The sequence below is a fragment of the Abramis brama genome (genome assembly GCF_963993115.1).
Source record: "Abramis brama genome assembly, chromosome: 12".
NCBI classification, from domain to species: domain Eukaryota; kingdom Metazoa; phylum Chordata; class Actinopteri; order Cypriniformes; family Leuciscidae; genus Abramis; species Abramis brama.
Window position 1 is genome coordinate 15,682,416 of NC_139974.1, and position 24,330 is coordinate 15,706,745.

Here is a 24,330-nt window from a genome sequence, read left to right on the forward strand (position 1 = left end):
ACAGTTGTATTTGTTAATATTAGATAATGCACTGTGAACTCACACATTTTACTTTATTGTTAATTGTTAGTTGGTTATTGCATTAACTAAAAAATGAGACCTTATTGTAAAATGTTACCGCTTTCTTTCTTTCTTTGATGATTTGATATAGGCTATCTAATGTCCTCTCATTTCATTGCACACAAAACTATTCTGAGTTTGTTGGTTCTATTTATCCCATGAGTTGTTTGAAATGAAATGAATTGAGAGGCTTATATAATAATTTATCAAAAACTTTATTGTATTTCATTATTTTCTTTTCTGTTCTATTTAATAACCACATTCAATTATATTCTAAAGTAGCTATATAGCCTATAATAATATAGTAGGCCTATAATCATTCTATTCTATTCTATTCTATTCTATTCTATTCTATTCTATTCTATTCTATTCTATTCTATTCAACACTCTTCAAAATAAAGATTCCAAAGCATGCCATAGAAGAATCCTTTTGGGTTCCCCAAAGAACCTTTCAGTGTAAAGTTCATAAAAGACCCATTTATTTCTTATGAAGAATATTTTTCATAATCTAAAGAACCTTTTTATCTACTAATTTAATTCCACCTTTTGTGCAATTGAAATGATCCATGGATGCTAAATGTTCTTTATGTAGCCATAGCTGCTAATAAAGTACCTTTTTTGAAAAGATTTGATTGTATTCTATGAATCTGAGCTTTGGGTCTGTGATTGCGGCTCGCAGTGGTCCACGCCCAGCAGAAAAGCAAAGCTCGGCTCTGCGCGACACATCCGGGGCTCATTCAGGGGTGTCACTCAAGCCTGCGAAGATGGCGACGACAGGCAGAAATACACTCCTATCGGTTAGCTCAAATGTAAATAACAGCATATCCGAAAGCCAAAACCCTGAGGAGGATGACGGACAGAATTTATGGTAGGCCTAGCCAGTTCTTTTATCCCCCATTCAATCTCGGATGTTATGTGCAGAACGCGGCTTTAGGTGGCCCAGAGCCGCATGTGACAGTTGTTAGCCGCTAACTTGCAAATTGCCCCAGCCGGGCAGGTACACACAGGCCAGTCTGAATCAATGATCGCAGGGATGCAAAATTAATAAAGCAACGTGATTTAAACTCTGTGTTCCTTTACGTCCAGGTCATCGATATTGAGTGAGGTGTCGACGCGATCTCGATCAAAATTGCCGTCAGGAAAGAATGTGGTGGTTATGGGTGGGTGTTTTTTCCTCTTGTCACACATAAATGCTGTTTCATGTCTGCTGTGCATCCTATTGACCTGCATCCAATGGTTCATTCATTATTATTAAAAAACATACAATGCTGACTGAATTGACGCTGCCGTTCGCTCGCTCTAATGGCACTGATGTTATTGTAAGTGTGCTGTTATTGTTAATGAGCGCACGTCATTGTCTCCACTCCAGTCATCGCTGTCAGACACCGCGCGCACAAAAGACAATAGTGTCTGTCGCGTGAATTTTATATAAATAAACAGACATTTATTCCGTCTCAACGGTTTACATGCGTTACAGACTGTCGGTTTTGGTGAATAGAGATAATCCGCACTCTCAGACACGGGCTGTGTCTCAAACCCTATCGTGCAGCCTACCTAGACAGAATCATAGGTGTGTTCCGATGAACAAATGCTGCACTCGAACCGTATGAGATACTAAAAAGGCTGTATGGGCGCACATGATGCACATAAAGTGCTGTCTAGGCGTCTATGATGGCTAAAAATGATGTCTAGGTAGGCAGCTCACTAGTTTTTGAGACGCAGCTAGTGAATGGCTCATATTTGCTGCCTCAGTGCTCTTTACTCATAGGGCGCCAGACATGATACTGTCATCTCTGTTGAAGATCTTCAAATATATATATTTTGTTAGTATAATTCATTATTATTTTAAGGACTGTTTTAACTATGCTCTGGGCATGTTTTTTTCTTACCATCTTAAGATAATAATAATGTTTTATTAGTGAACTTTCTGGAGTTGTAATTTCAGTGTGCAGAGAGCAATCCTTTTTTGTTTTTCTCACCATATATAATCACACTTTGTTGTCTTTTACAAATACCTGAATTCACATTTAATTCAGTTAAATTCACATTTATTTGTATAGCGCTTTTCACAATACACATCGTTTCAAAGCAGCTTTACAGAAAATGCATGAGTCCACATTACAATTTAGATTGATCTGTGGTATTGATCAGAGGTAGCTGTCTAAGTTATGTATTTTAGAAATGTACATAACAAATCACACAGTTAGCTAAAAATGTATTAATTTAAACAATGTAATAATTTAAGGCAGAAATAATGCTCATTGAAGTAATGAATATATGTTTGCTAACAAATGATTATGCATTATTCCATAAATTCTCCATCAAAATATAATAAAAAATATAATAAGACATGTATTTAAGTAATATAGTACCAGTCGTTACAAAAAAAACAACAACAAAAAAACAGGAAATCATAATTTTTGCCTCAATCTCTGGTTAATTTCAGACCCTTGTTGTATGTTTTTTTATGATTTACTTAAGGAGTAAATGTCTGTTAAATATTTTATTAGCAATCCAGAGTTACATGTCTCTGTTTTGACTTTGTAACAAAAGCTATAAAATTAAATCAGCCATTATAAAAGCACTGCAGCCATATGTACAGTTTTCAATTCACTTGTTTTTTCATGCATTTCTCTGCATGTTATTATAACAACAGGTAAGAGTAATGCAGCATGCTTACATATGTTTTTCAGAATCCAAAAGTATCTAAGCTCCTAAATGTTTGATATAATTGCCTGCGTGTTAATCTGACTTGTTTTACAGGTGAGGTGGGGTCCGGTAAGACCACCCTGGTGGCCAAACTACAAGGTGTAGAAGAGTATATGAAGGGCCGGGGTTTAGAGTACCTGTATTTCAATGTTCACGATGATGATATAGATGGTAAGGATTAGACAGTCTACAGTTTCATATTGGCAATATATAGACAGTTTTTGATGTGTAATCTTAAATGACACTGAATTAAAGAAAGCTGGTTGTGATCCACTACAAACAATCAATAGCTTTTAACACTGCAGTATTTTGAAGCAAATGTTTTAGCAGTTAGTTAGTAAGTATTTAGTCATGTCCTCTATTGAAATGGGAAGGTGTTGGTTGTAAACAATAATAAATGCCCTAATTGAGCTCTGAGATCCCAAATTTATTGTGTCATTTTTTATTTATTAATTTTGATGCACCATTATGCATGGTTTAAGTCAATCTAAAGTATAAATACTGTTACTGTTTTGCCAACTTAATTATCCACATATCTGTAATCTGTGAGTATAGAGGCACCTTAATGACCAACATTAGGAAATTCAAAACAGGCATGCTAAAGCTAACGAAACTCTTTTTGGCAGATCATGCACGGTGTAATGCATGGGTGCTGGATGGGGACCTGTACCACAAAGGCCTGCAGAAGTTCGCCGTATCGACGGAGAACCTGGAGGACTCGCTGGTTGTGTTTGTGGTGGATCTGTCCCGGCCCTGGCTGGCCATCGATTCGCTGCAGAAATGGGGCAGCGTGGTGAGGGATTTTGTGGACAAGCTCAGAGTTCCCCCTGAAACCATGAGAGAGCTGGAGCTCAGATGTGAGTAGCTTCTTTGTGTGTGCTTTGAGATTGTGAGCGTGTTCGCATGCCAAGTACCCTGTAAGAATGATGTAGTGTGCTGATGCATTTTGATCTGTGATGGTCCTTTTTAGATCGCTGCAGGCATTTCTTATACTGAATGAGTTTCCAGTTAGTAAATAACCTATAGTAAATGCAGTTAGAATGTGACTGTGTGTGCATGCAGTGACAAAGCAGTTCCAGGAGTATGTGGAACCAGGAAGTGACCTGGAGGCTGTGCCCCAGAGAAGGAATCCTGAGTCAGAGGAAGAGAGCATCCTGCTACCTCTGGGAGATAACACACTCACACACAACCTGGGCCTGCCTATAGTGGTGGTCTGCACTAAGGTACACCTGCTGCCTCAAACTACTCCTGACATGTTATTAAATTGTATTTAAAAGAGCAGCTACATACAACACCAGATGCATTCATACACTATCATTCAAAAGTTTGGGGGCGGTAACATTTTTAAAAATGGCTTTAAAAGAAGCCTCTTATGCTTATTTGATTCAAATACAGGAAAAAAATTAATATTGTGAAATATTATTAAAATTTAAAATGTTATATATTTGAATATATATTTTTAAAGCAAGCATTACTCTAGTCTTCATTGTCATCGGAAATCATTCTAATATGCTGATTTGATTTGGTGCTCAAGAAACATTTTTTATTAATATTGATACAAATATACAAATGTTAAAACAGTTGTGCTGCTTAATACTTTTGTGGAAATCTTTTCAGGATTTAATTAATATAAATGTTAAAAGAACAGCATTTATAACATCCTTATAAATGTCTTTAATGTCACTTTTTGTGAATTTAATGCATCCTTGCTGAATAAAAATCTGAATTTCTTAAAAAACAACAACTTTTGAACACTGTATTTTTGAAATATTGTATTTATATTATTAGCATAACAGTTTGAGTGAAAAGTTAACATTTGACCTTTTGTACATAGCAATTTACATGTTCAATGTCACAAATGTCATTGGTAAACTAGAAAGGGTGCAGAATTCTGTATATTTCTAATTCTTTTTCATTATTTTAAATATTTCCGGAAACTTAAAGCCTTTAGTTTATTACTCTGGATTTTGCCAATGTGCTCTCAGACTATTGGACCCCACGTATTTCAAAGAATATGATCATCTTGCCATTACTGTCCATTGTTTACCAAGATGATTTTGCTTTTACTTTCACTATAAGCCCCAAATATATCAAGTTACAAAACAAGGATGGCTAAAATATTAATGGAGAATCCCTTTCATAATTCTCACTCTCTCTCTCTCTCTTTCTTTCTCTGTAGTGTGATGCGATCAGCACTTTGGAGAAGGAGCACGATTATAAAGATGAGCACTTAGACTTCATCCAGTCTCACATTCGACGTTTCTGCTTGCAGTGTATCCTTACACATCAACACATCTAAACCAAAGATGTAATGACAATTATATTTCACTCTGCACATCTTAGTCATCTGATGGCCAGGCTATTTCCATGTTCAGTTTTATCTTTAAATGTCAGGAGTAGGGCAGTGTGATTAATCATATTAATCAAACTATAATTAAATAATTAAAACTATTTTGTGCCACATTCCATCCAACGCACCTTCCTTTCCTTCACAGTGGTGCGCTTTCGTTCCTCCCTAAAACCTCAAACATGACATCCAAATCAGCCAAATAAGTTAGCGTTGTAAAATGCAGTCTACTGTTGCTAAACTACTGGATGTGTTTGATATTAAACAGTGTTATTAAAAGCAAAAAGAGACGCTGGCCCACAGACTGCTTTCTGCCGAACACTGATAAGCAAAAGGGCTTTGGATATGAGCCTAAATGTGTACACAAAAATGTCAAAATGCCTTTTTGGAGAGTATTCACGTAAACACAGTGGATTATGTCTTTACTAGTAAACGTACACAGTTGAGAAAGAAAACGCATGTGTAACAGTATATTGGATCCGTGCATTAGCTCTTAAAGTGACAGCAGCCTAAATACCTACTGCAGTATGTCATTGATAATCAAACGACAAAGGAAAATCACTCACTAATCTTGACTGAATAACTTAAGTATAAGGATTAATCTGTATTTAATGTGTACAGTAAGACTATACAGTGTTTTTTTGTTGTAGTCTATTATCTGAATACTGTTAGTAAATTTTCCTGAAAAACACTGTTTATTTAATTAGCATTTTTGTTCTATTGTATTTATTTGTCTGTTTTGTTTGGAATTAGTTTTTGTTCTTATTGTATTGCTGACTGTTTACTTGTCTTATGTAATTATTTTGAGGACCTTTTACTTGCATTAGTTAACCTAGTATTATTTTTTGCTGAAGTATCAATCAATTTGAAATTTCACTGATATTTAAAATGACTGATATCTTGAAATAAGACTTGGATCATATCGCCCACCAATAATCGTGTTAAATAATCGTGATTTCAATATTGACCAAAACTACTTTTTGTTATGATTTTTGCCATAATTGAGCATTCCTCGTCAGAAGTGTACATTTGTGTGCATCTGAATACAACAACAGGGGCTGCACAGATAGATGTTCTGCTTCTTAAATTCGCCATAAAATCAACATTTACAATTCTTATTTTTTTGTGCTTATTATAAATTATTTATCCCTTCACATAATTTTTTAAAAATTCATATGCCTTTGTAATCTTTAATCAAAAACGTCTCTATATCCTCCACAACTGACTGCAAACTGACATTCAGATCGGCCTCAATTTAGTTAGCAACACCCAACTTCCTACGATCCAGTCAATTCCCGAAGGACGAAATCAAATCCCACCCTACATTTTTCTCATTCCAGAAGTTGTTTCACTCAGATATACGTCACAATAGGGAAGAACAGAGTATGACAACTTCCGTTTCATGTCGACTTTTTAACAGTAGAGGATGGTAACGTGATCAGCTGACCTGCCACAATGGCTGCTTTCCAAAAAATCTGTACAAATAGGGAGAGTCTTGTTTCTGCTTAAATGTAACCTCATCTTGTTTTTCTCCTTCACAAGTGACCTTTCAGATGGGGCAGCACTACTCTACACATCTATGAAGGAGAACAAAAATCTAGATTTGTTATACAAATACCTTGTTCACAGGTTATACGGCTTTCCCTTCAACATCCCAGCTCAGGTGGTAGAGAAAGACTCTGTGTTTATGTAAGTAGTTGGATGTCAAGAAACATGTAGATATTTATTTTACTGCTAAAGTCTGCACATGGAATCAAAATCAATTGCAAATTGTTTATAATCTTTGTTATGTAAAAAACAATGTAATAAATGTTTTATTAATTTATTTGTATTAATATATATTTTCCTTCACCTGGAATATATCAGATTATTGGTGTAAAATTGGCTGTCATTCAAATGTTTCTTTAAATGGTAAATGTATTATTATCTGTGTCTCACTTTCAGTCCGTCAGGATGGGACAATGAAAAAAAGATCGCCATTCTGCATGAAAACTTCCAGTCAGTAAAAGCAGATGACAACTTTGAAGATGTAATAGTGAAACCTCCAATTAGAAAGGTAAAGGCTCGGTCCTAATTAGATCTTTGCCAGTGTTTGTGCAATTAGCTATAGAGTCTCTCTTTCCTAGCGACTGCTCATTTCTGACATGTCTTTCTAGTTTGTACATGAGAAGGAAGTTCAAGCTGAAGATGACCAAGTTTTTCTACTTAAGTTGCAGGTAATTGCTAAATATTTTATAATATCATCATCATAAAAAAAATCTTGATTTATTCTCCAAAGTGCCTGGGTGGTGTGATGTTTTATTCTTAAACTTGCAATTGTATACATAGATTACCGTTCAAAAGTTTTGGGATTTTTTTTTTTTAAATAGTAATATTGTAAAGTATTATTTCAATTTAAAATAACTTTTATTTGAATATATTTAAAAATATAAATAATTTACTCCTGTGATGGCAAAGCTGAATGTATACAAAATGAATAGAAAGTAAAATATATATACTCTCTCTCTCTCTCACACACACACACGTTTACTTAGCTATCTAAATGGGGACATTCCATAGACCTTATTGTTCCCATCACACAAAACTTTCTGCATTTTTACATTTTAATTACTATTTATACCAGATACCAACTATTTATACTAATCTATTATACCAGATTTACAAATGAGGACGTCCCTAAAGGGAGGTTTTTGGAGATTTTGTCAGGTTTTGGTCACTTCTGGGTACAAATTTGTCCTCAAAATATAGTTAAGTAGGTACACACACAGACAGAAACATTACCCAAATGTTTAATTTTCCTGTCTAAAACGAAATGTGGCATAAAGTGAGATTTAGACTATAGCTCACTATTTATAAGTCTAGTTAACTGAGAAGTTTTGTTAGTGATGCATGAAACTTGTTTGTCAAACAAATCATTACCAAACAGGACAGAAATAATCTCTGAATGATTTTTCTGTCTTTGTTCTGTTCTCAGTCTCTGTTATCTAAACAGCCTCCAGTCAGTGCCGGAAGACCAGTGGTGAGTGTTTTACATGTGCTCCATTTACATTTCAACCCACAGTGTTACTCAATGTTGAATCATGCTTTGGGTGGAGACCTTTTCTGCTGCAAGACATTTACATGTATTAATTTCGCAGACACTTTTATCCAAAGCAATTTAAGTAAAGATCCATACTAATTATTGCACACTGTTTGCATGTGACTACAGAATTACTCCTTTAGTTAATTTTTCTTATTATAAAGTTTTATAATCCTAAAAGATTTCTGTATGTGTGTGTGTGTAATAGGACCCAACAAACAGAGCTCCCACCGGCTCACCAAGGACGACCAACCGTTCAGCGGCAGCTAATGTGGCAAACGTCATGCCCATGCAATCAGGTACCAAGAAGATTGATCCCAACATGAAAGGTGTGTATAAGAACGCTGTATTCAGGATGCATGCCTCCGTCTTCTCTCCACCTTTCTCTCTTTCCTTCTGTATCCCGCTCTCTATTTTCTCTCCTCGGCTGCATCTTTCCAACTTTGGGAGCAAGAGCTTTTGGAGTCACACCTTTCTACTTCCTGAACATTTATTTTTTCTTGGATCTGGTTTCCTGGTTTTCATCACCCTCTCATCTTGGGAATAAAAGTAACATTTGACCTTCAACATGAGATCCCATCCTGTTTTTTTTTTTGTGGCAAAGCTTATTTATTTAGCTTTATGGGAAAATATTAGTTTGTTTTGGGCCGCAGTGATCATGAATACACTTTCAGTGTCTCCAGAGATTGTGTTTCAGGGTCTCTTCCTGTATGCAGATAAGGAGGACTCTACTCTCATGGTTTTAAATCATAGGAACATTGCTGCCATGTTTGGAGAGGATTAGAAAAGATTGTTGGGATTAAAGCTTGTTTCCTTGCTGAATTTCTCTAAGACTTTCATTTTGACTTCACCTCCTTTAAACACATTTTTAATTCCAACTTAGGGTCGGTACATTTTACTGTTTTGCACTGATCTGAAACTAGTTTAGGCTAGTTTCAGCTTGAATGATTGTGCTAATTATTGTCATTTTTCATGGCAGGAGGTCAGACAAGTGAGGGCGTGCTGGCTAACTTCTTCAACAGTCTGTTGACTAAGAAAGCAGGCTCACCCGGCCCAGGCGGCCAACCTACAGGAGGAGGGAGCAACACACCAGGAACAGTCCGCAAGTCAGGTGAGGGATCCTTCTTGACACTATATCACTCACACATTCATATAAATGTCCACTATCATGGTATATATTTGAAGTGTTTTGACTTTTTGTATTTCAACAACAGAAAATTGTGGATAAAACCTGTTTTGCATGGTACGCAGCGGGACGTGTTGTCGTGCACGACTCCTAGCTTTATCACCATGCTGGATTAAACAATTGTATGTTTTGTGACATCATTAGCTATGTTTCCATCCAAAGTTGCGAATTTAACGTATGCACCTAATTGAAATATTGCATAAAACATTTGCAAATAAAGCACCGTTTCTATTCCATGCGTTCAAGAGGAAAAAATCTTGGAAATTGGCACAAAATATCTGTAATAAAAATGGAAGTTGTTGCAATTGGGGAAGCCCGGCTCTTATGTCCTACATCATAAATGACTTGCGCCTCAGAGTGTGCAGATGAAACACTATAAATGGCGTCCTGTTATCTTGCGTTCGGATGCCTGATTTTTGTAAATGCTGTCATGTGAGACAGTTCTGGGAGGTCATTATACCAAATAATTTTGATGGCAGACTTTGGCTTAGGCATTTCAAATGAGTTAATACAACATTTGAGATTCTGTGCAATGAAACTAATCCACTGGTTAGTCCAGTTATTTATTCACATCCTCTGTTGAGGCAAAGTCACCCAAGGTTTTTTTTTTTTTTTGCATATTGAGGGATTTATTTGGTAAATGTGTTTCCATCAAAGTTTATGCGCATGTCTTCTTATTGTATAAAAAAAGATGAACAACCGACTCAATTATTTCCACCCAGCGTTTTTTTAATGCAATATCCAAACATTTGCATAGTTGGATGGAAACATGGCTAATGACCAGTCAGAGAGGATTTACGCTACCGTCCAAAAGTTTGGGGTCGGTAAGGTTTTTTTGTTTTGTTTTGTTTTTTAAAGTAATTTAATGCATCCTTGCTGAATAAAAGTATTGGGTCATTCTGTCAAATCAACCAAATATCAGAAACTTCCCTGGCACAAATTTTTTATTTTGTTCATATTTTTTCTGAAGAAAGACAAACATCTTAATTAATCTCAATTATCTTAATATGATTTTACATTCTGGTTCTTTAGCAACTTTTCTTTTGTTATCTTCATTTTGAAGGCCTTGTATGGTTTAATTTCACAGATATTGGAAGCATAAATTGTTAAATTGTACACCTTTTCAATGGTCGAAAACTAAATCTGAGTCACTTTGCTTACAGCTGATACTTATTGTATTTAAAGGGGAATGTCTGAAGAATTAATAATATTGAAACCTGAAATGTAGCTTGTTTCCCTTTATCAAAACAATTGCACATTATAGAACACACCCGTCTGAATGCCAAAATACACTGAAAGTTGTGGCACATTAACTTGTTCTCAGTAGTCTGAAACCAATTGAAATATTGAATCTTATGAACAAAGATATTTGGAAGAAGGGGTTTTGTTAATTTAAACAGCTTCTGAAGATAGCAAGAGTTCAAATATGCAGTATTGTACCTACATGTTTGAAACAATTTCATGCCTCCTAGGAAAGTGTGTTTGCTCTCCCCACACATTGTATTCACATCAATAAACCAAGATTTGCCTCACCTGGATTGTTTAAGTATTACAATTTCCTATTGTTATAACATGTGAAGCATAGTCGTAAATCGATTAGCATCCACTGCTATGGGGCATATTTGGAGGAATAACTGTCAATACCTCAAACTTTTAAACATTTAAGGGCTCTCCTCTCACACTTGAAATGGTTCACCTTGGGTAATTCTAAACCCTGGGTTAATGTAATCCTGGGGTTATCTTCCTCCGGTTTCACAGACAAGGCTAAAGCTTGTCCCAGACTAAAATGCTGTTTTAACTGAAATCAACTTGCACTGACATATCTTAAAATATCTCAGTGCCATTGTTTGGTCTCAAGATGCACACCAGTAATGTTTATTTCCTAAGACTTATATATATATAAAGGCTACTTAAATGCCCCAATTGAACTAAAGCCTAATCCTGGTTTAGTCTAAGCCCTGTATGTGAAACCAGGCCCTTATTTTATGTTTCACACTGCTCATACTTTACCTAGAGTTAACAATTAATCCTGGTTATTCATAATCTGACATGTCACTCTATACATTCCTAAACCCTGGGTTACTGTTCTTATTTGCATATATTGCGGTGTCAACAGTCATGACTGGATAAACACAAATCACATTTGGTTTTCAACCACTGAAAAAGGGTAAAATTCCACAATTTGGATATGGAGCCGCAATGAGATCCCAATACCTCTGGGATTGATCCATATAGCCTTAAAATGGAGATTCCAAAAGAACCATTTCGTAGGAAACAGAATCTAAAATCATATTAAGATATCTTCAATACTTCTTTAGTTACAGGCAGGCAAACTTTGTAAAAAAAAAAAAAAAAAATGCCACTCAGGCAGGTATGTTATATGCAATTGTTTTGATAAAGGGAAACAAAATATATTCTACTTTCAATATTATTTGTTCTTCAGAGATTCTTCTTGTAATACAATACATTTTGGCTATATGCAAAGTGACCCATATTTGGTTTTCAACCATTGAAAATGGGTAAAGTTCAACAATTTGAATATGGTCATATTGGGAACCCCATATCTCTGGGATTGAACCATATGGCCTTAAAAATTAAGATTCCAAAAGAGAACTCAGACTGGTATGTTTTATGCAATTGCTTTTGGAAACAAGACACATTTGTAGTTTGAACACAATTTTTTTCTTCAGACATTCCTTCAGCTATATGCAAGTGGCACACTTTTGGTTTTTGAAGATACATTGAAATCCCCATTTCTCTGGAAATTAACCATATAGGGCCTAACACAAAAAGTGCTTTTCCAATTTTTTAACTATTGGCATATAATGCTGCTGTAATGATGCTACCATGTTTCTAAAGTATTTTTTATCCCCCTGTAATCCAAATCTCAGGTGAAAATTGTCATTATCACAACCTCTGCAAAATACTGGATTACTTGGTAAATGTTTATCCATGACATTTACTATTTTGGCTTTCTTCATTTTTGTATTTCTTTCACCAGAAAAGAGATAAAAAAAAATAATAATAAAAAAAAAAAAATAATATATATATATATATATATATTAGTCAGGGTCCTCTGGTTAACTTGACAAAAATCTTGCTGACCCCAAACTTTTGAACTACTGCTTATGTACTACAAATCAAATGGACATTTTTTTTGTCTCATCTTCTTTATTGTTTGCAAAATCAGAATCCATAATGAACTTTATTGTCAGTAATTTTGTTGACGAGTTTAAAGGTGTGGTCACATTTTGGTTAAATTTTGCAGGCAAAAAAGGCCCAATGTCTGTTTCCAATAGTGTAGCGATGTATGAAGCTCAGCTCACACAGAAGTCACTTTCAAACCAACCAGTTTTCTGTTGGTCAATGCAGCAAATCAAGGGATGAAACTGTTGTTAAATCTGCATGGGGAAGTCTTTCGTGCTCTCGCAATTCCAGATTGCATGATTTTTTTTATTTATGGAAATGACTGGATTTTGTTAACAAAAAAATCACAGAACAACAGAAAATGTGACTGTACCATAAGACTGAATATGGTCATGAACATTGGAACATGGAGGGGAACATAAATAATATATTATATGGAGAATAAAATTTAGTTTTTTTTGTTAGTCCTGTTTTTCTTATTGACTTTATTGACTTTCAAGGATTCAGCTGAAGCAATAGTGGGCATCGTTGTGCAGACGTTGAGACATTCAACAATCGCTCAGTGGAAACAATCTAATCACATACCTTGTAAAATGACCTTTACAACTACTTAATTTGATGAATTTCACTCAAATAGATGATACAAAATTACAAATTGTACTTTGGCCTGTTTTTGAGAATATCTGCCATTTTTCAACATTCATTTTGTAAAAGCAGTATTGTGACCATGCCAATTTACAGATTTACTGTTTCTGTGGACTAAGAGCCTTGGTGTGTTTTAGTCTTTAAAGATTGCGAGTCATGGCTTCAAAATGAGAAATATCTCCCTAAAGACCCACCTCATATGAAATACATCCCTCAGAAAGAGTTATGTTGACACAGTAGATGATAGAATCTTGAAGTTGCAAATGAAGGAACAGGTCTGTCAGATTATCTTCAAAACACTTCAAATCTTGTCTTGTTCATGTTGTACACGTGTGAGGTCACTTAAGTTTGTCCCGTTCTCCCTTTTTGTTTGTTTGTCATTATATTGTCCTCATCACCCTCCTCTCCTGTACCTTTATCCTCCCATCCCAGATCTCTGACATCAGTGACGGTAAAATAAATATATTTGATAAAATCTCCTCTGCATGTGCAGCTAAAAACCCAGCTAATCATTCAAGCTAAAATGTTAACCTCTTTGTTCATCAGATTACTAATAACCCAGTAATCTATCCCAAAATGCAACAGAGCAAATTAGCGTACATGCAACCACCTTAAATGGATGAAATTGTCATCTCTTACTCACCCTCATGTTGTTCCAAACCTGTATGATATACTTTCTTTTGTGGAACACAAAAGAAGATACTTTGAAAATGACTTTTTTTTGTCCATACAATTAAAGTTAAGGGGGTTCATTGTTGTTAAGGGCTTTCATTATATGGACAAAAACAGTTAAAACACTCTTCAAAAATATCTTATTTTGTGTCCCAAGAAAGAAGGACATTTTTTAATGAATTATTACTTTGACCTTTAAAATGGAACAAGAGCTTAAGTAATAAGAGTAAAACAATTAAACAACAATAGTTTGGGCTGAAACGCATATGTTTAACATGCTCACTAAGGGTTTGTACAGATTTAGCATTCAACTTTCAGGCTTTAAAACTAACACAGCTAACACAGTCATTTTACGGCACACGCTTTTGTGTTCTTTCATATTATGCTTCTGCATCTTGGTTTGTTTTTGAACCCATAATGCAGCTTGGTTTTATGGGAGTGTATTAAAGGTAAAGTACGTCTTTGGTGACAGTGACCTCATCATCATCTCTGCCCTGATTTTCTTTCTGTTACTATGTGTAAGTCTATCTGTAATAGTTTTTTTTACCCTTTTTTACCTTTCGTACGTACGTATGTATGAATGAGTGAGCAACAACATTCGTGTGCACTATGTTCACCAGTCATGATATTTAACCCCTTCAAACTGTCTTTCATCATGTGTGTTAGCCAGGGGATGTTGGCCACGCTAAGGTGTGTGTTAGGCTACTTTCCCTCACTTCCTTTTGCTTTAACCATTGCTGCATCTCCCTTTTTATGACAGCTATGAATTTCTTTTAGCACTTTTACACACTTGAGCATGTTTAACTTTGGCATGTGTTATACATCACTGTCCTTCTCGTTTCGGGCCCCTCGTCTTGCTCCTTTGTTATTAACACTGTCCGTCAACACTTAATAACACTTAGTTTCAAATTACACAATGTAAGGCCTCCTAATAATCATTGCATGAAGCTTCATTAAATCCATAGGTTATCTTTTAATTTGGCATGTTTTTCTGATTACAAGGTCCTGGCATTTTCTGGTACTACTACTACACTCAGTGTATCTAATTGAAAAGTAAATGGTAACACTTTACAATAAGGTTTTATTTGTTAACATTAGTTAACTACATTAGTTAACATGAACTAATAATGAACTGCACTTCTACAGCATTTATTAATTTGAGTTAATGTTAATTTCAACACAATTTCAAATTCAACTTTTGTTAACATTAGTTAATGCAATGTGAACTAACATGAACAAACAATGAACAACTATTGTACTAACATTAACAAATACAGTAACAAATGTATTGCTTATGGTTAGTTTGTTAGTTAATACATTAACTAATGTTAACAAATTAAACCTTATTGTAGTGTTACCATGTAAATTATATGCAACAATAATAATAATAGTTTTTAAAAGAAATCTCTTACGCTTACTGAGGCTGCATTTATTTGATAAAAAAAAATACAGTAATATTGTGAAACAAAAGCTGAGTTTTCAGCTTCACTACTACAGTTTTCAGTGTCAGACGGTCCTTCAGAAATCCTGTGCTGATTTGCTGCTAAAGAAACAAGTCTTATTATTATCAATGTTGAAAACAGTTGTGCTACTTAATATTTTTGTGGAAACCATGATATTTTTTTTAAGGATCCTTTGATTAATAGTTTAAAGTTTAAAAGAACAGCATTTAGTTGAAATAATATTATAAATGTACTTTGTCACTTTTGATCAATATATTGCATTCTTGTGAAAAAAAAAAAAAAAAAAAATCTTACTGGCCCACACTTTTGAATGGTAGTGTATATTTTCTTTAGCTATTTTTACCCGCGGTTAAGTTTGTCTTTAGACGAGGTCACACTAGGCTTTGTGCATGCAAAATTACTTCTGACCCGCAACACTGCAAAACATGCAGCTTTTAAGTTTGTGTTCATCCAACCGGTCAGTCTGTGACATTAAGATGGTCTGTTGGTCAAATGTCTTTAGTTATGCTTCAGACATCAGTTTGGTTCAGAAAGGTTAAAAAATTCAAACGTATTTGTATATTCTTGCATTTCCGGTTGCATGCATATTAATAGTGAATGACACAAAGACTAGTGTGACCACACTATTTCTTAGTTGCACTATATATTTGGCATGGTACTTTGATTCCCAGGGAATCAGTCATGGGTTTGATTCCCAGAGAATGCATAAACTGATAAAAATTGAATGCAATGCAAGTCACTTTGGACTTTGCCAAATGTGTAAATGTAGATGACAATAAGTAAATGTTGCGTTCCGGCACTGTAAAGGTGAAGAATTATGTCAAAACTAAGATCAAGCAAATTAAATCCTGTAAGGTGCCATCCACAATTGCTGCAGGGCTAATTGCTAGCACATAATTAGCAAACTTAAAGCATGAAGTATACTTTGGTTTTTTACGTGCACGCTAGTGTATGCGTATAGTCAAACACATAGCCTTTCATATTTGATATTGTGCGAGAACGCAGGCCGTCGACACGTGCTCTAGAAAGTTTCATCTTTGTCCAGTGACTGCGCTATTTTTCTCCAGAGGTTATGACTGCTAAAAATGTCTTTTATTTTAAACTAAAGTTGTGGCTATCTCATAACCCCCTCACACAAGCGCCTGTCAGTGCGGGCATCTGTTGTTGTTCCGTCTCTTTAGTCTCGATTTCTACTTGAAACAATGGCCTAGCAGTGTTGCCATATTGAGTCGACGATTTCCAGCACAAAAGATTACCAAAACCCGCCCACTCCAAGAAAATTGAACAACAAAAAATTAACAACAAGAAGAATGCGCTTACCTTTGTGTTCAGACAGAACAATAGTACGTCTATGTACGTGAAGTACATAATGTAGAGCATAATGGAGAACTTTGCACAATCAAAACTGAGTATACGAGTACAGCCTGGATGGTTTAAAAGATATCCTGATGCTGGACAGATTTTGATTAAATCATTCAATTATTTACAACGAGCCTTCGAGTCATCTCGCACCACAAGTGTAATTCACATTTTGAGTCAAGTCACTTTCCCACTCTACCGTGCAACTTATATTTAGGACACTTTGCGATCGCTTGAATATACAGCTACACGTTAAAAATCTGGTCCCTTGTTGCGCCAAAACCCTGTCATCATATCTCACCAACATAAGACAGTAAATTGATTGACAGGTATCCCTTACCTGGCCCTGATTGGTTCAACTGAAGCAATAACCAATAATGTTCGTAACGTATTAAAGTAAAATTACTACACATAAGACACAATAATAAAAAAATCTAAAAACGCAGCTGCTCAGGCTGGTTTTTATTTAAAAAAGCAGCCCAAATTTTGTCCACCCGCCCAATGTCTTTTTCTCTGGTCCAACCCGATCGAAAGAATCCCAGTTGGGCAGGAACCCGGCCAATTGGGCAGGAACCCGGCCAATTGGGCAACACTGCGGCCCGGATCGTGGAACAACTGATTGGTGCAAAACAAATTCAATTCGCATGTGCAGAAGTATGCATAGTTACAAAAATTGGGTTTCGTGCATACTATTATGGTGACGAAATATGCGTCACGCACTCTGTATGCAGACCCTCGTGTACGTATAAAGGCCGATGTATACTTTGGGCTTAAGATACAATAAGCCTTCAAACAGTGATAACGACTGAAGATCTCAGCATTGTGAATTGTACCTTTTAAAGCCCTAGATACACAGATGGTTCTCATTCACAGATCAATTTCTATTCAAAATAAGTCTGTTTGTGAAAGTTTTCATTGCATGCTTAATGTTATTGTGTTGGCTGAATGTTCCTTAATTTTTTTTTCATTTCAGCTTTCAGGCTGAATGCGTGTGTGAGTCTGTGTGAAGGTTCATTGACAGTCTTTCATCTCCATTCATTCCATCTTTATGTATTTACTTTTCTTTTTCAAGCTCCAAAAAACTTTTTAATTCCAAAATCTTATTTCTGATCTTTCTGCTTAACATTGATCAATTGGAAAGCAATGGCTCACAGACTCATAAACACTGACATGCTATAGGTTTTAAGTGAATTGCCATCCCTTGTCACTGATTTAGGAATATTCTGGGTACAATACAAGTTAATCTCAATTGGTAGCACTTGTGGCATAATGTTTATTTCCACAAAAAATTGTCCCCTCTTCAAGCCAAAATCTGGGATACACTGAGGCACTTACAATGGAAGTTAATGGGGGCAATGTGTAGTATAATCAAAAGACTTAAACAATATGTATATTAACATAAAAACATGGGGGAAAAAATCTTACTAAGCTTTTCTGATCTTGCTAAACTATGTCCAATTTTACAACTTATGCCTATAACCATACAATTTATTTAACCAGCTTTATGGCTAAAATAAATGGTTTAACAGAAGAATAAATGTTTTTTATAATCATCATTATATTTATAAACATCATTTCTGCCTTTAAATTCTCCAAGAATTGGCCCCATTTACTTCCATTATAAGATCAACCATGATTGTTACCAAAAATGTAAAAAATATTTTAAAGGGATTCAATTACAAAATAGATATATTTGTGTGTGTTTATTTTTTGTTGTAATTAACATTATGCTACAGATGCTGCAGATTGAGCTTAACTTGTATTGAACCCAGAATCTTCTTTTAAAGCTTTGGTATACTGTTTCTAAATAACGTGATATGAAATGTGGTCAGCGTACTCGTATTAATTCCATCCGATTTTATCTTGTTTGTTCACAGGCTCCAAGTTGGGGTTGACAGATGTCCAGGCTGAGCTAGACCGGATCTCCAATAAATCAGACCTGGACTCCTCAGCCCCTAACGCCACCACACCCCCTGCCGAAAATGACGAATCCTGAACGAGAGGCGGGGATTACTCACGGGCAAGCCCCTCCCCCTTTACACTGCTATCTCTGCCCCCCCTGAACCTGCCTCCCTTCTGCCACCTCTCCTCCCTTCCTCTCCCTCACTCTTTCTCTTGATCTTGTTCAGAAGGGGGATTTATTCCTGTTTATTACTTGTAAGGCCAGTGACTTGAAGCTGCATGTCGGACAAATTGCGATTGCTATGTCTGTCTCCACACACACGCACACATGTACAGCGGACAGGTCCGTAATTAACCACAGAGGCAGGGTTGTCATAAAAAGAAGGACACTAGATCAGCGTTCGACACTAAAGGAGAGGCTTAGAGAGGAAATGGAGATGTAGAGCCAAGTCTGCATTAGAAAATGAAGGGGGTTTGTGAACGTAGGTGTATCTGTATGCAAGTTAGACTTTTCTTTGGCTTTTGGTAGTGAATTAACTTATATGAAGGATCCTGTTCATCTAAAGTAAAAATCAGTCAGCTTCTGTTTTTTCCTTGTCTAATCTGAACAAATATAAATAAAATAAAAATAAAGGGAAGCAGCACATTTCAGTCAGAGTGACAATTCAATCAAATGATTCATTAGATATGGTCACCTTGTGTTTTCATTAAATGGTCATCTTTAGCACTCTTAATATCTGCCCTATTCTAAAGTGTATCGATCACAGGACCAGAACAAACATACTGACATGATTTCAATGCTTTAGAATATTCATAACCCCCTTTTTTTGCTGCTGAGAAACTGTCAACAGAGTCACCAAGTCTGATTCGTCACCTGTGATCTGTTGCATACAGTAAGTTTCTAAATATTGCACTACTACACAATATTAGGCTATGACACTGAAAATAATCACTTACAATGCTGATTGTAGCAAAATAGTACACTTAACTGGAGAGCGAGAGAGTTTTTAGCTTAGACATGGTTTATGAAGTCGTCTGTGTAACTGCTGAGCAAGACTGTTGATGGGACTGACAACTATGTCCAGTGTAAAAAAAAATTTGTTTGTTGTTTTCTATGTTCTTAAGAGCTTGAAAATTGGATGTTTCTGTGTATGTCTGTTTTCATCTCTCAACTACCACTGTTTATTAATGGATGCACTAGAGATCATGCAAACAAGATCAGTATTACTGTTTTTACATTGGTGTGTGTCTGAGTGTGTGTGCGGGAGTTGAGCAAAATTCAACCGGATTTGTCTGTTTAGAGACTTTAACAGCTAGAAATTAGTAGTGGGAAGGGAAGGGCGAGGCAGAGGTGGCAGGGCAGGTGAGATCTCAGAACACGCTCACCTGCATGTACAGTCATCAACCGAACTTCTTACGAGAGGGAGGGGGGGCGGGGTGGATAAACATATGCTATTATGGTCCTGTAATTTCACAAGATGTAGTGATGTTTCTCTGGATCAGGTCTGTAATCATTCAATTAAAGTTGTATTTATTGGGAATGGTTGCTGTCTTTGTTCTTTTGTGTGGGTGGAGAGAGATAGGAACCTGCATTTCGACACAGGAAGTCTGTGATCTCAGCACAAAAAAAAAAGAAGTTCTTATTTGGAACAGTTTACTCAATGCTGAAATGAGATCAACATATTTACAAGTTTGTTGTTTTTCCAAAAAAAGCATTGGACAAACTCTAGATTTGGCCCCAAACCAACAAAAATAAACAAAAGTGCTCAAAGAAATACTAAAAATAAATTAGTAAAGAAGTGATTAACAAAATAATGTTGAGACTTAATTTGATCAAAATAAAGGCCCTTTTTAAGATTAAAATTATAAATCTTTATTAAATTATTGTAAATTATTAGCAGGGTATTATAGCTTTTTATAATATTAAATTATTTAACTATTATAGTATCAAATGCATCATATAAAGAGCATTAGACCAACTGCAACAATGAGAAATTATAAGCATATTAAGATGTTTTTAGGTAATGTGATTTAATGATTTATCACTTTTGACTAATAGGTGGTGCTGCTACAAAACTGATGTGGTGTGGTCAGAGTAAGGTGATAATGACACCTGCAAAGTTTGGTGTCAGTGTGCCAAAGCATTGCATAGATACAGCCTCAGAGTCGTTTTGGCATCATCCCATGAAATTTGTTGATGCGGTATACAAAAACGGTTTAATCTATTGACACGAAATCCATAACTTTTTGCCTGCAGTGAGATGATTCGATTTTGGGGAAAATCGGACAAACGGTCTAGGAGGAGCCAGAAAAAGTAGTTTTTTAAAGAAAATCTAAATGGCGGACAGGAAGTACGAACGACTATGAAAAGATTGGTATCTATGTTCTCGCATTCCCCAAGGAATGTATTAACAATTTAATTTAATCAAAAGTCATTAGCATTTTTGGAATTTTCATTATAACTTTTAACCACAAGATGGCGCTGCCCCAAATCTTTTTGAGTACTGTCAGGGCATGGTGCTGAAGACACATACCAAGATTCGTATTGATATGCCAAGGCATTCGTAAAATAAAGCATTTTACGACAAAATTCAAAATGGCCGATGGCCCGACGCCCAATATGGTTGATATGGGAAAATTGGGTATTGTTCGATTAAGCATGCTGCACCGAATCTAAAGAGACCAGTTTTGGGATTTTTGGCAAAAAAGCTCCTGACCAGGCGGCACTGCACTGAAACTGTGCAGGTACCCTCAAGTCATGGTTGTCATAATATACACCAAGTTTGGTCAGAATATGTTAAAGCGTTGCGGAGATATAGCCTCACGTTCATTTTGGCATGTCAAATTCGTTTGCGTGTTATTCGAGAACTAATCAACTTGAATTCCATAACTTTTTGTCGACAGGGTCTGAAGATGATCTGGTTCAATTTTCGTGAAGATCGGAGCGACGGCCTAGGAGTTTTAACGGCCAAGTCGAATTATTTTATTTTTTTCCTGGAAATTCAAAATAGCAGGAAAATTTCCATGACAGAAAATCGTATCGGCTTGAGAATTTTGTTTCTAGCCCTTACAGTTCAAAAGTTATTAGCATAAACTAAGTGAAATTTTGGACAGTTGGTGGCGCTAGAGGGATTGAGTTAGAGACTCCAAATTTGCTATGGTGATAGATCCGACTGTCCTCTATCTGTGTGCCAAATTTCATAACTTTCCCGCAAGCGGTTCTATGGGCTACTATTGACTACCAGAGTGGAAGAAGTAACAATTACCTTCGGTGCTTGGCCCCTAATTATCTGGCTACAATAAAAAATGAGTGCAATAAGTGATATTGTGATAGTCTTTTATATTCCATGTAAATTTACTGAAACAACCATACCCTTTTTCAATTCCCCATCCAAATGCCCCATCCAAGTGTTGAGAGCAGTTAGATATTTCAGAAGGAGCATTACAAATATCAAAACATGGTTTTTATACAGGTGGATCTGGAATAGAAATACATTATTTTAGATAAACAGTTCAGGATCCAGAAGCACATGAACAGTTTACAGATCCAGCTATGTTCAGTTTATCTTAATATGCTGAAATACAGAAAATGCACACAGCTCTTAACTTACCCGCAGGTTGTGGGCGTTGAGTGGCAACAAACGACAGTATCACACTACCAACTAAGAGATATGAGGCCAGAAGACCACATACCTGAAAAACAAACATCAGAAAAGCTTACAATATTATCAGTCTGACAGAACTACAAAACTTTTATAGAGAGGTGAGCAGTTATGGAAATTAAAATGAGAACACCAATCCTGCAAACATCCAGACAACTGTCTTTTACATACATTTTTATTTCACAAAAGAAGGACTTTTCCTTCATCACAAGTTTGATTGATTAGATGTAATAAAACTGATGAACATTCATTGTGATGAAGCCCTTACTGAGGCGGCAACCAGAACGGGGACTTCAAAAGACTTCAAAGCAGCTATAATGGATCCAGTGGAGATGAAGATGAATCCCAGTGTATCGAGCACAAACTCCTTGAAGAACAAATGGAAAAACATTCTTCATCAGAACATCCATAATCATATACTGTATATACTATACTAATATGATTATAATGTGGGCATGAAATGTGGGTATGATTATAATGTGGGCACTTGACATGAAAATGTGGGAAGAACTATGGAAAGTTGACATGTATAACATAGTTTGACATGCTATACTCCATATTAATTATTTTAAACTGCACTTTTGATGATTATCTGTGGCAGTGGCTCAGTGGTTCATGTAGGTTGTCTACAAACCAGAAGGTTGGTGGTTCAATCCCCGGTTCCACCTGACCAAGTGTCGAGGTGTCCATGAGCAAGACACCTAACCCCAGCTGCTCCTGACGAGCTGGATGGCGCCTTGCATGGCTGACACCGCCGTCGGTGTGTGAATGGGTGAATGTGAGGCTATGTAAAGCGCTTTGGTGGCCATAGGTCTATGAAAGCGCTATATAAATGCAGTCCATTTACCATTTATATACATGCTCAACTAAAGTCTTGATTTCCCTGATTGGGAAATCAAATAAAGGTAGCTAGTAACAACCTTTTTTTAAAAAACAAAAACAACATCTAGTCAACTTTGTTGTTTGTTGGAACGCGTTAAAAAATTACACCAGCCTAATCTAACATAATTTAGTCCATGGACGTTATACGTTAACTATCTATATAGACAATTCACTATAAGGTAGATAGATGTGAGCTTTAGGTAAGAAAGAATAGTGATATGAAATAGAGTAGCAGCACATATTATGTGGAGCAATACTCACGGCTATGAGCCAGTTCACACATGATGCCTTTTTTTGAAGCCCAAAGACAGTCAGGAACAGGTAAAGGACAATTGTGACGGAGTGACCCAGCGTGACCCATTCATAGAAACCGTACGCGTAAAATCTGTTGTACCACGTCGAGCGAACGCACGCGAACGCTACCAGGAGAATCACCTGCACACACATGAAATACTGTTTCCTCTCGCACTATAAAGATTCGCAGTCACGATTAAATGTACATTATAATTGTTGACAGATTTTATAATTCACAAAAATGAAACGCGACAAAGTTTTATGCTGTCATGTTACATGGGTGTCAGTTTGAATTACTTACGAGCTGAGCTATCTTCAGAATTCCTTGTTTTGATAGCAAGTAGTCCAAAAATAAAAACTCCATCATCATTCGGTGGTTGATGTATCACTACACTTTAAACGAACAAAGCGCGCGTGTATAGGCTAGTCAAGTGGCCAGGAAACCGCATCTGACGCGTTTAACTCGCGTTGCTCAATTTCACATCATGATTCACAAGTCATACATGCTCGCAATATCTGAGAGCATGAAACACAATTCATTGGAACACAGTAATGACATAATATATGAGCTCAATAAGTATCGCATCACATTCCTGTTATAGTGAATACATATTTGTGTGGTGGTGGGCTGTATGGATTCACTTTTGTGAACTTCCTTTTCTGCTTTGCCAAATGTGAGCTGCTTTATTGTGTGTAACCGTAATAGCTAGTTTGACATTTGAAAATATAAAAGTTAAGTAAATGACTTAGATCCTGTTTCAAAGGACAAATGTAATGACAAAATGTTTTGTGAAAACAGAGTTGTACATATGCTTCTTAAAATACAATGAGGCTCTCATAAAAAGTCAGTCAGGTAAGTCCAAACATGAGGTTTTTCGACATACTTTCAGATCATGCAAATAAGAATCAACATTCACATAGGT

General features: G+C 36.0%; 2 protein-coding genes across 5 annotated transcripts; one reads left to right on the forward strand and one right to left on the reverse strand.

Moving 5' to 3' along the window:
- The first annotated feature begins 777 nt into the window (after window positions 1–777).
- dync1li1 (dynein, cytoplasmic 1, light intermediate chain 1) lies at window positions 778–20,110 on the forward strand. 4 transcript variants are annotated; one of them, XM_084130758.1, is made up of 14 exons: window positions 778–928; window positions 1,147–1,220; window positions 2,824–2,940; window positions 3,396–3,626; window positions 3,832–3,992; window positions 4,949–5,042; window positions 6,670–6,805; window positions 7,061–7,172; window positions 7,273–7,332; window positions 8,091–8,135; window positions 8,404–8,524; window positions 9,175–9,306; window positions 13,606–13,624; window positions 18,545–19,157. In XM_084130758.1, exons 1-13 carry the CDS (start codon window positions 825–827, stop codon window positions 13,611–13,613), a joined length of 1,395 nt encoding a protein of 464 aa, XP_083986884.1. In that variant the 5' UTR covers window positions 778–824; the 3' UTR covers window positions 13,614–13,624; window positions 18,545–19,157. The 4 variants fall into 4 exon arrangements, with proteins under 4 accessions (XP_083986884.1, XP_083986885.1, XP_083986882.1 ...); XM_084130759.1 differs by having other exon boundaries at window positions 8,404–8,494; XM_084130756.1 differs by lacking the exon at window positions 13,606–13,624 and having other exon boundaries at window positions 18,545–20,110.
- Window positions 20,111–21,892: 1,782 nt separating this feature from the next.
- Window positions 21,893–23,921, reverse strand: LOC311093402 (CKLF-like MARVEL transmembrane domain-containing protein 7). Its single transcript, XM_084130760.1, has 5 exons — window positions 23,709–23,921; window positions 23,375–23,548; window positions 22,500–22,598; window positions 22,181–22,262; window positions 21,893–22,048 (listed from the first exon to the last, which is right to left on the reverse strand). The coding sequence occupies exons 1-5, from the start codon at window positions 23,775–23,777 to the stop codon at window positions 22,035–22,037; spliced, it is 438 nt and encodes a 145-aa protein (XP_083986886.1). The 5' UTR covers window positions 23,778–23,921; the 3' UTR covers window positions 21,893–22,034.
- Between the last annotated feature and the right edge of the window lie 409 nt (window positions 23,922–24,330).

Excerpts from the sequence above, each read along its gene's own strand:
- dync1li1 (XM_084130756.1), top strand. The coding sequence starts at position 825 with ATGGCGACGACAGGCAGAAATACACTCCTATCGGTTAGCTCAAATGTA. Across the intron at positions 3,627-3,831 it reads GAGAGAGCTGGAGCTCAGAT|TGACAAAGCAGTTCCAGGAG; the intron begins GTGAGTAGCTTC and ends GTGTGCATGCAG. Across the intron at positions 7,333-8,090 it reads TTTTTCTACTTAAGTTGCAG|TCTCTGTTATCTAAACAGCC; the intron begins GTAATTGCTAAA and ends TTCTGTTCTCAG.
- LOC311093402 (XM_084130760.1), bottom strand. The coding sequence starts at position 23,777 with ATGATGATGGAGTTTTTATTTTTGGACTACTTGCTATCAAAACAAGGA. Across the intron at positions 23,549-23,708 it reads TTCTGAAGATAGCTCAGCTC|GTGATTCTCCTGGTAGCGTT; the intron begins GTAAGTAATTCA and ends ATGTGTGTGCAG. Across the intron at positions 22,599-23,374 it reads GTGTGAACTGGCTCATAGCC|GAGTTTGTGCTCGATACACT; the intron begins GTGAGTATTGCT and ends TTGTTCTTCAAG.